The sequence below is a fragment of the Bufo gargarizans genome, chromosome 2 (assembly GCF_014858855.1).
Source record: "Bufo gargarizans isolate SCDJY-AF-19 chromosome 2, ASM1485885v1, whole genome shotgun sequence".
Taxonomy (NCBI): Eukaryota; Metazoa; Chordata; class Amphibia; order Anura; family Bufonidae; genus Bufo; species Bufo gargarizans.
Window position 1 is genome coordinate 628952391 of NC_058081.1, and position 18064 is coordinate 628970454.

The 18064-nt window shown below is 44.2% G+C and overlaps 1 protein-coding gene across 2 annotated transcripts in view; it reads left to right on the forward strand.

Annotated features, from left to right (window-relative positions):
* PLEKHG5 (pleckstrin homology and RhoGEF domain containing G5) overlaps positions 1-18064 on the forward strand; it is a 283957-nt gene that overhangs the window by 213883 nt on the left and 52010 nt on the right. For both annotated transcript variants that reach the window (XM_044282134.1, XM_044282135.1), the window contains one exon: positions 15126-15289. In XM_044282134.1, coding sequence (XP_044138069.1) covers positions 15126-15289 — 164 coding nt within the window. The remainder of the gene's footprint in view (positions 1-15125; positions 15290-18064) is intronic.

Sequence of the window (18064 nt, forward strand, 5' to 3'; positions counted from 1 at the left end):
CTCGGCTGACTCCTCCTTTTGCTCTGCTACCGTCTCTTCCGCTGCGCCCCCGAAGCTCCCCAGAACCTATTCGACGTGCCAGGTGAGACACTGCCATGCAGTGCTGCGTCTGTGGTGCCTGGAAGTCAAGAGCCACACCGGTCCTGCACTCCTTTCAGCTTTGCGTGCACAGGCCAATCAGTGGCTAACCCCGCTCAATTTGACAGTTGGTAAAGTGGTGTGCGACAACGGTGCCAATCTGCTGAGCACGCTGAAACAGGGCAAAAAGACATGGCACACGTCCTGAACTTAGTCGTGCAGCGATTTATTGCCCAATACCCCAGGGTCCAGGACGTTTTGCGGCAGGCCAGGAAAATCTCTGGCCATTTTAGAAGATCTGACACGGCCATGGCTCGCCTTGCTGACATTCAGCGGCGACACCACCTGCCCGTCAGACGTCTGATTTGTGACTGCCCGATGCAATGGAATTCCACCTTGTATATGCTTGATAGGCTGCTCCAGCAGAAACGTGCCATTAACAACTACCTGTACAAACTCTGCGGCAGCACAGGTTCTGGAGAGATTGTTTTTTTTTCACCGCGCCAGTGGCTGCTCATGCGCAACGCATGCAGACTTCTGCGGCCATTTGATGAGATCACCAAACTGGTCAGTCGCAGCCAGGGCGCTATCAGTGACATCGTACCTTACGCCTTTTTTCTTGAGCGTGCATTGCATCATGTCATTGATCAAGCCGTCGAGGAGCAGGAGCAGGAAGATGAGAAAGTTGCAATGCTGGATGAATTCCCAGGGGGAGCTACTGCATCTGAGACAAGTCAACAACAGGACTCTAAAGAGGAGTCAGAGGAGGATGGTGCCAGGGCGGAGGAGGAGCAAGAAGAGCATGCTTAAAACTTTTCGGGGATCCCTGCTGTTGTCCTTATCTGGGGGGACGAGAACCAGGACGACATCCTGGATGATGAGCAGGAGCCAGGCCACTCCACCGCTTCCAGTTTAGTGCAAATGGGGGCCTTCATGCTCCAGTGTTTTAAGAGGGACCTCCGTATAAAAAGCATAAAGGGCAAGGACCAGTACTGGGTGGCAATGTACTTAGACCCCCGGTACAAACACAAAATGGCGGACATGTTACCACCATCACAGAGAGCTTTCAGAATGCAGCACTTTCAGGCCTTGCTTCGAGAAATGCTGCATTCTGCTTTTGCGGGTGCTGGCAGAGGAATTTCCACTCACAGAGAAACAGTTGCGGGTACCAATCCAACAGCGCATGCAAGAAGAGTGGGCGGTTTGAAGATGTGTTGGTCACTTCGGATATGAGATCATTCTTGCAGCCAACCCATCGACAGCCGTCCTCCAGATCCAGCCTCAGGGAACGCCTAGACCAACAGGTGTACGACTTAATGGCCGATGTGGACACTCTGAGAAGCAATGAACCCCTGGACTACTGGGTGTGCAGGCTTGACCTGTGGCCAGAGCTGGCACAATTTGCCATGGAACTCTTGGCTTGCCCCTCATCCAGTGTCCTGTCCGAAAGGACGTTCAGCGCAGCAGGGGGGATCGTGACCGATAAGCGCACTCGCCTAGCTCACGACAGTGTGGACTACCTGACATTTCTAAAAATTAATGAGGCATGGATCTCGGAGGAATTAAACATATGTGACGAGTCGACCACGTTTGATTGAATTTTCACATGACAGCCCATAAATATCCGCCACCACCCAGAACAAATCATAGTCCCTGTCTTAGGTAAATACAGCGGCATAAAAGGCCTTTTATGTCCGTTGAATGCCTAATTTTTGTGGCCTGTACTGGTACTGGCCGACAGTTAATTTTTTTTCCTGTGACCGCCTAATGTTCCTGCAGCCACAGAATCCTACAAGGTTGTGTGCTGTCAGGTAAATGCCTATTGACTAATTTTTGGGGCCTGTACCGGCAAGTTCTGACAACAATACTTAGTGCACCAATCACTAATATCTCATGAGACCTTATAAAATGTGATGTTGTGTGTACCGCGAAGAAAATAATCGCATCAATAGGGATTTTCGCAATGGCGCTTTTTTTAAACACTCAATCTGCATATAGAGCAATTGTTCTAACATGCATGTGAAATGTGATCAAATACACTGCTTTTATGTCAAATTACTTACAGTGAGAAGTTTTTCCTCAACGTTGCGAGATACGATTTTGTCATTGAGCCTCCTGTAGTCTACGCAGAAGCGGGTTGTCCCATCCCGCTTCGGCACTAGCACTACCGGGAAGGCCCTGGGGCTGTCAGAGTGTTCTATAACACCTAACTGTAACATTTCCTCAATCTCCTTGCGCATGTTCTCCTTTATGGACTCAGGTAAGCGGTACTGGGGTTGTCGTAGCGGGGTTTGTCCAGGGGTCTCTAGCCTATGGGTAGCTAGGGGTGTGTACCCGGGGCGATCAGAGAACGTGGCCCCTTTATCCGTAATTAACCTTTGTGCTTGTGCCTGTTCCTGGGGGATCAGGCGCTCCCCCAACTGTACTTCTCCCAGGCCCTCGTTCTGGTCTCCTCTCTCTAGGAGGTCTGGGAGGGGTAAGTTATCAAAGTCCTCTGCTTCAGAGTTCCGTTGAAACGTTCGCAGAGACCGTTGGACTGGGTGTGATAAGCCGAATTTAAGATGGGTTAAATACTGCATACCTTCCAGAGTTGGTGGGTAACTTCTGCAGTGAATTAAGTGCCCCTATCCGAAATAATCTCCTGGGTAAATCCCATGTGGGCGAAGATTCGCATCAGGGCATCCGCTATGGTCTCTGCATGAATATTGGTTAGCGCCTCCACCTCTGGATACCTGGTGGCATAGTCCACTACGGTCAAGATGTACTTCTTACCGGAGGGACTGGGTTTAGCTAGGGGGCTTATGAGGTCTACGGCCACTTGACTAAATGGTTCCTCAATGATTGGAAGGGGTTGGAGCTTCGCTTTATAGCGATCTCCTCGCTTCCCTACTCTCTGACAGGTATCGCAGGTTTGGCAAAATTGCCTGATATCCTTTGAGATACTAGGCCAGAAAAAGTTCTGGGTCAGCCGATGTTTTGTTCGGCTGACCCCTAGATGTCCTGACAGGTGTATGTCGTGGGCAATGCGCAGTAAATCCTGCCTATATTTTTGGGGGACTATCAGCTCTTTTGTATGCATCGGGATAGACCCAGCTACCATTTTTTCAGCGTAGCAATATAATAGGCCCTTGTCCCAGGCATATCTCTCTCCCCCTAACCTGGCCTGGCTGTTGGCTATCCTGTCTTTATACACCTGTAAGGAGGGATCTAGGGCTACCTCACTTCCAAATGCTAACGGGGCATCCCAGGGGAGGGCATCGGGAGAAGGGGGTGGTTCGCCTCCCTGAACCTCAGAGTGTGTGGATGGTGCCACTGTCTGGTGACGACTGGGTAGGCCTCTTGTACCGTGGGTTGGGGAACAAAAGCTGACGTGAGCTCCCTCAAGTCATTGTGCAAAATAACATCTGCCGGCAAGTCTTGCATGAGCCCCACTTCCACATCCCCTGATCCTACTCCCCTATTCAAATGCACCTTGGCAGTAGGTACTTTGTAGATGGCTCCCCCTGCCACTCGCACGGCTACACACGCCTTCTTCGGGATGAGGTGGTTCCGGACCAAGGTCAAAGTGGCCCCAGAGTCACATAGTCCTTGCACATGTTTCCCTGCTAGGTATATACCCTGGCGATGACCTTGTCTATTGTCGGAAGCTGCTTGGATGGGGTTGACCTCATGTAGTACCCCCAGTTGTTCTTCTACAGAGGTGACTGAAGTGTGTCGGGCGTTAGCTTCACCCTGGTAGCAATGTACCGTCGCCCGAGTCCCTGGAGGTTGGCCCTGATTGGACCAGGTTTGGTGGTTTTCGATTCCGTGGGCATTCCCATTGCACATGGTCCAATTGGTTGCAGGTGTGGCATCGTATAAAAGGCTGGTGTGGGTATCGGTTAGGGCCCCCCCGGTCGTGACAGAGTCAAAGTCATAGGAGCTGGAAGAGGGGTTGCAGGTCTGGAGAATAAGTGGGAGGGTGGACGTTGGTATCGCCTTGCATCTTGGTGCTCGTCCGCTAGCTTGGCTGCGTCGTGTAGGGTATGGGGGTTTCGATTCCTTACCCAGTCTTGTACCTCTGGTGCCAGCCCCTTGAAGAATTGTTCTAGGAGGACCAGTTGAAGTAGGTCCTCCAGGGTAGTGGCTTGGGTCGCTTGTATCCACCCTATGGCAGGTCTGTGTAAGCGGTGAGCCCATTCTGCATGAGAATCCTTTTCCTGCTTTTTAAGTTCCCGGAATTTACGTCTCCATGCCTCGGGGGTGATGGCATAACGTGCTAGAATGCCCTGTTTCACCTTCTGGTAGTCTCTGCTGTCCTCACCTGGAACTGCGGGGTACGCCTCTGCTGCGCGGCCAGGTAATCTACCGGCAAGCAGGGGTACCTGGTCTGTGGGGCTGATATCATGCAGCTGGCACAATCTTTCAAAGTCCTGTAGATATCCGTCGATGTCGTCCTCTGTATCGTCATAATTTTTAAATGCTTGAAAGGGTATCTTAATTTTTCCCTGGGTGATGCTGGATGGTGCTGGTGACCCCTCTCTGGATCGCCGGCCTGTTTGTAGCTGCCTGGCTATGATATACTTCTATATATCTGCCATTAATCTTTCGAATGTGTCTGTGGGTGGTGTTTCTGGGTAAAACTCTAATCTGGTTCTGAGTTCTTTTTGAAACTCGGTTTCTTCCCTCTGTGGTGGAGGTGCTGTATTATTTGCTCAGTCTCCCTCTATGAGTGCGGCAATAAGAGTAGCTTTCCTCTTGTTGCTGGCTATTTTACCCCTTGCTTCCAACAGTTCTTTTAGTGTAGCTCGTTTCAGTGCGGCATAGTTTGTCTCCATTCATCGTCCGTTCTTATAGCCGAACATATTCCCGAATCCGGTTTATATACAAATGGCTGTTTCAACAAACCACTGTTTTGCTGTGAGGTTTGAATCCCATTGCTTGTCACCAATTGTAGCAGAGTAATAGTTTAATCCACGGTGTCTCCGCTGGTAGTCCTATCCAGCATACAAGATATGGGTAGCATAAGTATAATCCCTTTGTCCCAAGAACTGGCCGACACACAGTCTGGGAATCAACAACAACCTTTTATTGCAATGTAAATATTTATATACAAGTCCCCATGCAAGGGGTTTCCATAATGGCATTCCAGGAGTTTCCCCATGCAAGGGGTTAACATAAGGGCATTCCAGGAGTTTCCCCATGCAAGGGGTTAACATAAGGGCATTCCAGGAGTTTCCCCATGCACAGGGTTTCCATAATGGCATTCCAGGGGTTTTCCCCTGGTGGACTCTGTGGAAAACGTAACCTGCAATGCTATTCCCTTATGGTTCGTTACTTGTAAGACAAAAGTAATCAGGGACCCACCGAGCCCTCGTCTGGCTATTCAGCAGAAACACAATGGCTACAATGTCAATTGGGTTATCCCTCAGCTGAGGGGAGGGGGAAGTGTGGCATACAACTTTTGTTCGTGAAACTAGCATAGGAATGCCCTCAGTCTTGTAGAGTGTAAAATTGACACATGAACCCAGTCTTTGATATACCGAAGTGGCACAACTGGTTTTGTAGCCACTTGTAATTTCTTGCAGATTTCTTGATCAATAATGGTGACATCACTCTGGGCATCCAGTAGCGCATAGGCGTATACCTTCTTGTTCCTCCTTTTAGGATTTAAAATGCACACTGGTACAACCATTGATGTGCCATTGCTTTCTCCTTTCCTCACTCTTCTCAAGAGATTACCAATACTTTCTTTCCTTCCTCAGTATCTTTAAGTTTTGAGAATTTATCCTTCTTTGGACATTCTTCATGTAGTGGTGTAGGATGGCGTCCTTTGCAAATGCTGCATGTGGCCTTTTTCTTACACTCCTTAGTAACATGGTCTTTTCTTAGGCATCCGAAACACAGTTGGTTATCCAGCACAAATTTTGTCTTCTGGGGACTTCGCCTTCAATTGTTGGCATTTATGTATAGAGTGGTTCTCTCAACAGAACATACACTTGAAGGTAGTCTGAAGATTTGTCGGTTCTGTCTCTCTACTGATCCCAGTAGTGACTTTGAACTTGCTCTAGTAGTTATCTGGACCTTTAGCTGCTGTGTTGGTTGCAAAGCTAGTTGCTCTTGCGCGTCTTATATCTCTCACAAGCCTTTCTTCTAAGGATTTTATGACATAAGATACTGTTACTGGATTACATGCTATCCGTGCTTCCTTATTGATGAACTCAGAGAACTCTTTAAAACTTGGGAAGTCCTTACCTAGATCTAACTGTTCAGTCACATAGCGATTCCATCTAGAAGCCACTTCTTCAGGTAGCTTAGTTAGCATCCTGTGGTTTTATAAATAGTCGTTCAGTACTTCCAGTCCTTGAACATGTGGGATGGCATTGCTGCATGCTTGGAGTCTGAAGTGTTCTTTAGGACCTATTTTAGGCCAGTTATTCAATTTCTCTCTAAACGCTCTTTGTACTAAGAAAGGATGACCATATCTTGCATTTAATTTTTCCCAACCTTGCTTGTAGGCTTCTTCGTCTTTTCTATAGAAGTTACCTTCAAGAACTTTCTTTGCTTCCCCACCAACATATCTCTGAAGGTAGAATAACTTGTCGATTGGACTGAAGCAATGATGCTCAATGATCATTTCAAAACTTGCCTTTCACTCTCCGAACTTCAGTACGTTTCCTGAAAATACAGTGGGTCCCGGCATGGGAAGTTTAGCGAGGACTGTTCTCTGTTGTCCTTGTCCTGTTGGGACAATAGTTGTAACACTCTCCTGAGCATTGCCGTGACATCTAGGAATAGAATCAACGGGTTCTATTTTCTCACTTAGTTCTGAATTAGGTGAGTCCCTTTTTTAATCTTTTCTGGTAGAGATAGAGATTAAATTCACACACCTTTTTCCTAACACTGGACTAGGCCTCTCTTTATTTTTTTGAGCAGGGATGGAAGGATAATAACTTATTCTCTCACTAAATGCTGGAGATTCCCTTCCATTCTCATGGGCTTAAGTAGGAAAGTAGGAGTCTACTTCTTCACTTAGAACAGATTTGAATCTGGCTTCTATGATCTTAACTTCTTTTTGCCTTTCCAGATTTTTCATCTGTTGGCGCTGTGCATCTATTTCAGCTTCCATATGATGGTGTTGTGCATCCATTTCAGCTTTTATCTGAAGGCATTGTGCATCCTTTTCAGCTTCCTTTTTAGCGATCAGTTGGCGCTGCACCTCGATGGCAGCTTCCATTTCAATTTCTGCTCTTTTGACAGCAAGTTGTTCAGCTAATTCCTTTCTTTTGACTGAAGTATTTGAGAAATCTGATATGTGGGTGGCACTTCTGCTAGCAAAGGAAGTCACACTTGAGATTGTGGTTCCCCCTAAGGACCTAGCATAGTCTCTCATAAAAAGCTTGTTCATTCTACTTCTTGCTTTAACTTCATCATAATTAGCTGCAGATGAAAGTTCTCTCATGAGCTTTACTAAATCTTTAGTTACTGCAGTACATGTGCCATGTTCCTTACAATGTCCTGGGAAGTTGTCGTAAGCAACCGCAGGTTGACACATGCTTCCATAAGATCTGATTCAGATTCTTCTACTGTCTCTACCATATCACTCAAGTTCCCTTTAATAATTTTTTGTTTTACCTTTCCACGAATGCCTTTAATGTATAATTTCCACCTCTCATACATTCTGGTGAACTTTTTTCCTTTTAATGCTGCTTCTTGCTCCACGTTTTCCGGTATCTTTGGGGTCGGTTTTCTGGCACATGATGAATGTCTTAGTTAATCTGTTTGGGCTATATTTGTTTGAGGCAAGACTAATGCTGCATTAGACTCTTCTACCTCAGACAGGTTCCCTTACTCTTCCTCCTCTACTCTATCTTTCTTTGTATCCTCTAACAGTTGCATGGTAATACTAAGCTCAGACATTTTACTTTAAATGCTATAACAATCAATACAAATATTAAGAGTCCTTTCACTTTAAATGCAATATTGACAAATGCAGAAATAAATGACTTTCACTTTAAATGTAACAGCGATAAATGCAGGCAATAAATGACTTTCACTTTAAATGCAATAGATTCCGTATAATACAAACTGTCCTTTGTTTTACTTTAAAGTCTTTATCTGAACACAAAAATGTCTCTTTATGCCAAAGCCTATATGCAATAATAAGTAATAAAAGGAAAGCTCTGACCTTATTCTGAAGAGCAGGATACTGTGATCTGAAGGTTGCTGGAACAAATGTCTGTCTTAAAGGAGACTTATCTTTTCTTGATGTGATGCGATGCTCTGTGAAGACTTGCGATGCTCTGTGAAGACTTGCAATGCTCTTCACTGAGTTGCGATGCTCTGTGCAGACTTGCGATGCTTTGTAATGACTTGCGATGATCTGTGATGACTTGCGATGCGCTGGCTTGGATACGCTGCTACAGGCTTTTGGGCCTAGTGGCGGGAAACTAGCTGACTGCAGTACGTGGTCTCTCTGTGGATAGCGGTGCAGGCACTCTGGCTCTGGACTTTGGACTTTGGTCTTTTTCTCTCTCTAGGGATCGCAGGAGGGTTGGCGCTCTTTCTCTGACTATCTTGCCTTTGCCGTTCTGCCACTTTAAGAGTCAGCTGCAGTTTGACTAATGCGCACGTTCTATTGCCTTTGTAGAAGCTCCACTGAGATGTCTTTGCTTGCTCACTCAGGGAACAGTTGCTGCGCAGCGGTATATGCTGGCGCTCCGCTGCTCTAATGCGCTCTTTACTGTGCAAGTTGAGGAGCGCTATCGCTTTGCCCTCTGAGGGCAATAGTCCCACTGTGGCAGGCGCAGCACTATGAAGTGCCTTTTGCGCTGTGGCATTAGAAGAATTTTGATATCTCTGACTTTTAGTCTAACCAGACTGTCTATTACTCTGTAATTCCTCTTGCGCCGTTCTATGGAAACAGTAGGTTTAAAGAGCACACCAAATGCTTGGAATAACTTCTTTATTAACTTCAACTTTTCTTCATATATAACACTGCTGCCTCCGCAGCAGATAGTCCATTTGCAAAACAGGTGTTGAAAAGATATCACAAAATGGCGGTATGCATAAGATGGTGGATGGTGGATATATTTGTCTCTTCAGTATCTGTACTATCGCTTTAAATTATTTAAGCACATTATGATCTCTCTGAGAGGTATATCTGAGATTTACCAGTTCTACTGGCTAAACTGGGTTTGCAGTTTGCAGTAACTATTTGCAGATTGGTTGAGTATGATCTGGTATGGTTGTATGCAATTTGGATTGCAATATGGAATTTGAATTTGGATTGTGAACTTTGTAGTTTGCAATTGTAGCTTGCAATTTATATTTGCAATTTGGTGGCACTGTAAGTAAACACACATATAACTGGTTCAGTATACAGTTCTAATCACTATACTAACAATATAAACATTACATAAATGTTCTAAATACCTATTTTGAACTCTTGTTCCCATAAAAACACAGCTCTCAGTGGAGTGAATGTCTGTTCAGCTCCTGTCTCTGGTAAATAATGATTCTAGCAGCTCCTGCCAGGGGAATTCCCAGACAGGATGTGTGTGATGCTGGCTGTGATTGGTAAAAACTCTTGCTGTGTGAGAAGCCGGCTGTGATTGGTCTAGACTTCTGCCCAGTAAGAACAGATTAACACTATGCTTTATGTCACTGAGCTTATCTTACATTACAAAATGAATCGTAAAGGCATATTATCTTTTTCTGCTTCTGTGAACACAATATATAACAGTTATATGACACCCAAAACATGAAGCCATTATAAATAACTCTGCTTTTGTCTTTAACACATAAACATAGGAACTGTATTAAGGCTATTGGCAGGTCTAGCTGTATACACATATAAGCTATACTAGCAACCTAGGACAGGTCTTAGCTGGCCAGCTACAAGAATAGAGGTTTATACACTTAAAAAAAAAAGTGGTGGATCTGGAGGACTGGTCTAGGAGAGTTTTGGGTCTACCTGAAGGCTCTGAAGAAAAAATTCCTGCCGAAATGATACAGACCCTAATTCAGGAAAAGTTTGAGAAGGAACATCTGTTTCTGGTGGAAAGGGCACACTGGGTGCCAGGGGGTAAATCTATCCCTGGGAGACAGCCACGGATGCTTTTGGTGAAGATATTGAGACGGTTTTGAGACGGGCAAGGGAGTGTCCTCCTATTGTGTATAATGGAAGTAAATTGCTTTTCTTTCCGGATTTCTCTAAAGAGATCCAGGAAAAGAGACACAGTTTTATGGCGGCAAAAAAACGTTTACAGGAAAAGGACATTAGATATTCATTTGTTTATCCAGCTAAACTGAGAATAATATTCAGTGGTGAAACCCATTTCTTCTTAAACCTCGGACTCTGCTATAGACTGGCTGGATCGGAATAATATTTAAACAGCTTTTTCATGTTTGCTTTTCCTTTTAAAGTTCCCTTTTTCTACTTTAAATGTCGGTGGGAGAGGGGAAGGTTGGTCTTAGGTGAGAGATCTGTGCAGTGATGTGGCAGATCAAGAAGTGTAAGGGGGAGAGATGTGAGATGGGTTGCGATGTGTCTCCTAAGGTGGTGTTGGGGGTGGAGATTTGAATTATATTTATAGTGGGGGAATAAAGTAAGACCTCTATTTAGATTGAACCCCCACTGGATTTTTATAATGGATAGGGATACTCATGAACTGGTCAAACAGGAGATAAGGCACTTTCGGGATAGTAATGAGAACACAGCTGGTATGGGACGCATTTAAGGCCTTTATGAGGGACATTTTTGTTAGTAATATTCCAAATCGAAGAAAGGAATACGGTAAGAAAGAGGGGGAGTTAAAAGAAGCAGCATTAGCTGCCATCAATGAGTTTACCAGGAATAAAGCATCAGGAAACGGGAAACTATGCAGATTGTAAATCAGGCGTATGCCGATTTTCTCTTGGAAAAGGCCCAGCAGAGACTCTTTTTTAAGGGACAAAAATATTTCTCTAAAGCAGGGAGACCCGGGAAATTCTTGGCGAGGGTGATCTCTAATCAAGAACAAGATTTTTTGCACACGTTTTGGTCTTGTATACAACTAACAGAATATTGGGAGGCAATAGACAAACTTATTACCCAAAAATTGAAAATAGTGATTCAGTTTACGGTGGAATGTTTGGATTCTGGGTGACTTTTCCCAAATTAATTGTAATAAGTATACTAAGTATTCTGATTAAAATACTTTTTCTGGCGAGACTTTTAATCAGGCGAGGATGGTTTTCACGAAATACTCCTAGGGTGTATATGGTTAAATCTGGTCAATAAGATTAAGTTATGAAAAAATCTTATATAAACAGAGAAATATTAAGGAGAAATGGAAAAAGATATGGGGGGATTGGAAGTCTTAGGTCTTTTTGCTTCCACCCCACTGTTATCCCTGCTCTGTCCTAGAGGACAGAGGGGGATAGGAAACACATCGCAAGGAAGGGGGAGGGATGGGGGGAAGTTTGGGGTAAAAACGAGAAATGTAATGATGTTGAAGATAAGATGTTCAGAAAATAATTTTGTAATTATCTCTGTCAATAAATAAAACATATAAAAAGTGGCTGTTTGTTTATGATGCAGACATTTTTGTAATGTTTTTCTTAACAAATACAAGAGTCCCCATGATACTTAGATGTTATTCCTCTCTATATGATAAGAGTTATTGTTATTAGATGAAATTCCTCTCTCTATGATGAGAGTCCTTGATATTTAGATATTGTTCCTGTCTATATCATGACAGTGCATGCTATGTAGACATCATTATCATGTCTATTGTAGAAAAAAAAATTATCACTTTGGTCTATTCTTTGAGAGTCCATGCTATTTAGATGTTGTTTGTGTACATGTTATGAGAGTCCATGATGTATAGATATCTTTCCAGTCCATAATATGGGGGTCCATCCATGCTATCAGAGTCCTTCTATCCATGTTACGAGGGTCCATTCTTTTTTAGATGGCATTACTGCCCACACTTTGATAGTTCATGCTCCTCAGATTCTGTCCACGCTTTGGGAGTCCAGGAAGAAGGGATAAGGGAAGACGTTACGTTAACACCACAGATAACACAGTGCTCAATCTCCAAGTAATATAGTAGATAACACCTCCAGTCCTATGTAACCCCTCAGATTACACAGTGATAACTCTGAGTACAGATAATATAGTAGATGTTACCTGCAGTCCTGTGTAACACCTCAGATAACGATAACTCTGAGTACAGATAATGTAGTATATGTTACCTGCAGTCCTATGTAACACCACAGGAACACAGTGATAACTTTTTCAGTATAGATAGTTACCTGCCGGGCCTCATGCGACTAGGTCCAGAGCTCAAGCTGCTTTACCAGGTGCAGCTTCATAGGTGATTAAGGAGAGAAGGGGCCTGACCTAACAAAAGCATGGCTTCTGTACTGAACAGAGGATTCACACTGTAGTATGCCAGGCCCCCTGCTGCCGTGGGTGGGGGGTCCAAAATGTAAATAATGAATAGCCGTCCTCCTGCGCTGCCTTGCTGCTGCCTTGGCTCTGTCGGCCTGGGCCTCCTGCTGATGCAGACTTAGCAGCTATGGCGGTAGTGACGCCCCTGTTATTATCTGTAGTATTGGAGTCCCTGCTATGACAGGCCATACTATCTAGACATCATTATTGTCTAAACTGCAAGATTCCATCTTACAGTATGTAAACATCATCACTATGGATCCTATGAAAGTCCATGCTATTAGGACATTGTTTGTCCATACTATGAGAGTCAATGATGTTAGGACATTGGCCCAGATTTACCGATCTTGCAGATGGTGCAAATTTAGACGCTGTCTAGCCTCATAGTGGTTCAGGCTGGATGATAGATGTGGTATAGACGCTTTGTCCGGCTATATACCAACTATTGGTTGGCTTTCTTTGAAACAGCAATTTTCACCAGAATTGTAAGACATTTTAGACACAGAATGGTGTAACTTTGGCCATGTCCCTTTCCAGCAAAACCCCACTTCTTTCTGATGAGCCTCATGCCTTTTTCAATCAAATCGGGGAGAAGGTGTAGAAACCCTAGTTGCCTATTTGCGCCACTTTCTATGTTGATTTTAGATCCACACACATTAGTAAATCAGGGCCATTGTTCCAGACCATGCTATGAGAATCCATAATACTTAGACATCAATATTGTCTGTACTGTGAGAGTCCATGCTGTTTAGACGTTAAAAGGGTTTTCCAGTATTTTACTACTGATGACCTATTCTCAGGATAGCGTCAAACATGGCTGCATAAAGGCTTGATAAAGGCTAACATGTAGCCGAAACGTTACTATTTGGCTTTTTGTGTACACACTCGCAGCAATACGAAATAAAGGAACAATTGGAGATGCTGCCATAACCTTCCTTTTGTTGGCTATCTCCAGGATAGGTCATCAGTATCTGATCAGTGGGGGTCCAACACCCAAGACCCCCACTGATCAGCTGTTTGAAAAGGCATCAGCACTCCTGTGAGCGCCATGGCCTTCTCGCAGCTTACTAAGCACTGCGCCGTACATTGTATAGCTTTTTTACCAAGGACAAATCTAAATTCCCCTCACGATGAGGGAAAAAAAGAAGAAAGGAGCGCACAATAGGGTAATATTGTTTAGATAAACGAGTTAAAATGGTGTGAATTATCCACACTCACCTTGTAGGGTTGTGCTAGAATAGGCACAACTCTACTGTAGACTTAGTAGAGATAAGGTCTTTTGTCCAGGGCTGCAGCCGCAGATTGTTGGTTCTTTTCAGCGAGGTGTCCAATCCCCCAGAAAAGAATTTTCAGTGTAAGAAGAGAAGGTTTCTGCCTCGGCGCAAATCACTGGAGAAGACGATCTTATTGCAAGAAATCTTCTTGGTTTAATAGAAACAACGCGTTTCGGTGATTTCAAACTCCCCTTCATCAGGTTTCACTATGAAACCTGATGAAGGGGAGTTTGAAATCCCCGAAACGCGTTGTTTCTATTAAACCAAGAAGATTTCTTGGAATAAGATCGTCTTCTCCAGTGATTTGCGCCGAGGCAGAAACCTTCTCTTCGTACATTGTATAGCAGCTGTGATTGGTATTGCATTCACTTGAATGGGCCTGAGCTGCACCTTGGCTATGTGACCAATCACGTGTCATCACTGGCCTAGGAGAAGCTGTGAGAAGGCCACAGCACTATTGCGAGCACCACTGCAGTGGTTGGACCCCCACCGATCAGATACTGATGACCTATCTTGAGAATAGATCATCAGTTATAATGTCTTGGAAAACCCCTTTAATGCTATTTAAACATTGTCCTAATCCCTGCTGGGAGTCAATGGCCCTTTCGGCTTTATTCCTACTTTAAATATATCTGAATACTTCCCAGTGAGCCAAACAGTGTGAACTCAGTGGGGGTCATTCATGAAAGCTCGTCTGGTGTAAAAATTGTCGCATAGTATTTTGATGACCTTGCAACAATATTTTTTTGCACATGTGGTTTTACACCAAGTATGACAGATGGGTGGGATAGGGGCGGAGCGGGGGGTTAATTGTGTTAGATGCCCTGGCATATATGCACCTAATTTATGACAAGGCTTAGTCATATATTGTCCATTTGTATCAGATCTGTTTCCCGTAATGAACAGTCCTTTGCATTCCTGACACTGGGCAGAGGAGGCGCTGTTCTGCTGTGGAAGCACTGTTGTAGATTGTATAAGCCGTTTTGGCTGCTATAGTGCTTGCACTATGATTGTCATGGTCCACCATCTTGGTGATGGCATTGTGGCTGATATTACTGGGGCTTTGTGGTTGATATTATGGACACTTTGTGATGGCATTACTTTTGTCCATTGGCTATCTCTGGTATTTCTACTCAGCCCCAAACACTTGAACAGTGATGAGCTGCAATACTCCGCCTATGATCAAGAGTGACACTGTTTCTAGATAAAAATTAAAGACCTAATTTTGGAGTATCCCTTTAAGGTCAGACATTTTGAGTAAATATCCTCTGCTATTTTTCATTTTATGTTTCTACGTTGCGAAATGTTTTTATGATTTATATAGTATTTTAATGGCATTTGCTTTTCAATCACAGCTAAACCAGGGGATGAGCTGAAAGTGGAACAGGCTGTGAAGGATTTCAGATCGTTAAGCTTACCCATCATGAGGAACACCGGAGCTACGTCCACGTTTATCTTCACCTCCTCCAATGAGAGGCCGGACCAGCCGCCGTTCAGGAGGGAGAGCTCTGACGTCTTGGTATGTGAGCCGCAGCTCATGCTATGCACCTAAAATAATTCAGTACTGAAGTTTAGACAAAGCTGGGCTAATGCTGTGGGATTTAAATGGCCCACTGGGCAATAAGGGACTTTGGCCATGGTCATTTTAACTTCAGCAACAGGTGCCCCCCTCCCCCCTTGCTGAAGCTAAGGGAGAAAAGTCTATAGCAGTGATGGCTAACCTCTGGCACTCCAGCTGTGGTGAAATTACGACTCCCAACATGCTCCATTCATTTCTATAGAGTTCTGAGAACAGCCAAGCAAGTGTGCATCTTGGGAGTCATAGTTTTGCCATAGCTGGAGTGCCGGAGGTTAGCCATCACAGGTCTATAGTCTGGAATGTTCCTAGGCTGCTGCCTCCACATCCCCCCGGAGCTCAAATTATGGTGCAGCTTTCAGGGAGAGGGCTATAATGTGAATGGATGACCCTGCAAAGCCCAGAGCCCTGGCATGGTTAGTCTGCCCAAGTTTAATACTATTACAATGGAAAGAAGACCTGTATACTCTTCTGACATTTCTGTTTTAGTGCATTCCTCATAAAATTACAATTCAGGAGTATCTTTTCTAACATTTTAGAGCATGTATTGTGATTCCTCCTGGGCGTGTATGACTCAATTTCCAGCTGGGTGTTAACATTTCCCTTGTCAATAGTGTGTTCCTATACACCAGGGATGTCAAACTCGTGGCCCTCCAGCTGTTGCAAAACTACAACTCCCATCATGCCTGGGCATACTACAGCTATCAGGGAATGATGGCAGTTGTAGTTTTGCAACATCTGGAGGGCCATGAGTTTGACATCCATGCTATACACTCTTAGGCCTCATGCACACGACTGTTGTGTGCATCCGTGGCCGTCGTGCCGTTTTCCGTTTTTTTTTGCGGACCCATTGACTTTCAATGGGTCCGTGGAAAAATCGGAAAATGCACCGTTTGTCAGCCGCATCCGTGATCCGTTTTTCCTGGCCGTGAAAAAAATAAGACCTGTCCTATTTTTTTCACGGCCAACGGTTCACAGACCCATTCAAGTCAATGGGTCCGTGAAAAAACACGGATGCACACAAGATTGTCATCCGCGTCCGTGATCCGTGTCCGTTTTTTCCTATCATTTCAATGGCAAACTTGACTTAGATTTTTTTTTCATTTTTCATGTCCGTGGATCCTCCAAAAATCAAGGAAGACCCACGGACGAAAAAACGGTCACGGATCACGGACCTACGGACCCTGTTTTTGCGGACCTTAAAAAAAAACGGTCGTGTGCATGAGGCCTTAGGGCTGATGCACAGGAACATTGTTTGGGTCCGCATCCGAGCTGCATTTTTTGCTGTCCGCATTCGTTGCTCCGTTCCGTGGCCCTGCAAAACAAAATAGAACATGTCCTATTCTAGTCCGTTTTGCAGACAAGTATAGGCATTTCTATCATGGGTGGCCTGTCCCGCAGATTGCGAAACACACACGGCCGGCATCCGTGTTTTGTGGATCCGCAATTTGTGGTCGTGTGCATGACCCCCTAGGCTACAACCACACAGTCAGGTTTCTGCATGTAGTTTTGGAAGCTAAAACCAGGAGTGAATTAAAAAAGAGAAGTCGTATCTGTCATTTATATTTTCTTTCCTTCTATGATCCTCTACTGATTTTGGCTACAAAAACTGCATGCAGAAACCTGACCGTGTGATTGTACCCTTATACTGTTCAGCCAGTGCAGAGAGCTCAGGAGATCAGGCAAGTCCTTTTAGTTAAAATATAGAAACATTTTTAGTGAGTCCTCTTATAGCATCTTCATATCTGACACCACATACAGTATATAAAAAAAATGAATGAGCATTTCCCTTAAAAATAATACAAATAAATTCCATAAATCCTATCATATTGTTACTACTAACCACTAAAAAAACAATAATAAAACCCAGTTGTGGTTTTTTCTATACCGCATGTGTTTTTTAGGATGTTTTTAGAAGCGTTTTTGTTTTAACACATGTTTGAATGGAGTTTTTTTTTCAGGCTCTTGCGTCATCATACTACTTTTTTTTTTTTAAGGCTAGAGCCCAAAAAAAGGCCATCAGATAGAGAAATAACGCTCATAGTAACAGATGCACGCATATCCTGCATTTATATTTCCAATAGACTTTCAGATAAAACATCTGGAGCTGGTGTTTTTTTTTGTTTAGCAAAAAATGCACCAAAAACTCAAGTGCAAAAAATGCTTAGGGACTTTCTTTATTTTAAGTGGAATATAAGTAGCTATAGCGGTAACGGATTTTGCATCAGGGCTCCAGATCTTCAGTTACAGATTATGCAGAATATGAATTTGTGGTGTGAAGCGGTAGCCATGGTTGGCCTGCTCTTTCCATTTCCTCTGGCTGATTTGCCTTATTTCCTGCTGTCTCGCTTAGAACAAATACCGTGACCTGAGCACAATGTTTCAGAGGACTGCTTTCCTATAGTTTCAATAGGAGACACGTTGGATCAGCTCCAAAATGACAGGAACTGGCCTGTTCCTGGCCTTGACGGTCACTTCAAAGAAGCCCTTGTAGAGAGTCTGGCCAAGAAATCTGTCAGGTTCTCACCCTTGAACTTAAAGGGGATGTCCATCTTTATATCCCTGCATTTTTACTAGAGATATTTTCCCCTAAAGCGCAGATTCCCCTGTGGGCTTTAAATTCACTATTCTCCACACCGTTGACTTCTCAACGGTGTACGGGGTACGGACTCTACACTTTATGACTTATGAGGAATCAGCAGTGTGGAGAATAGTCAA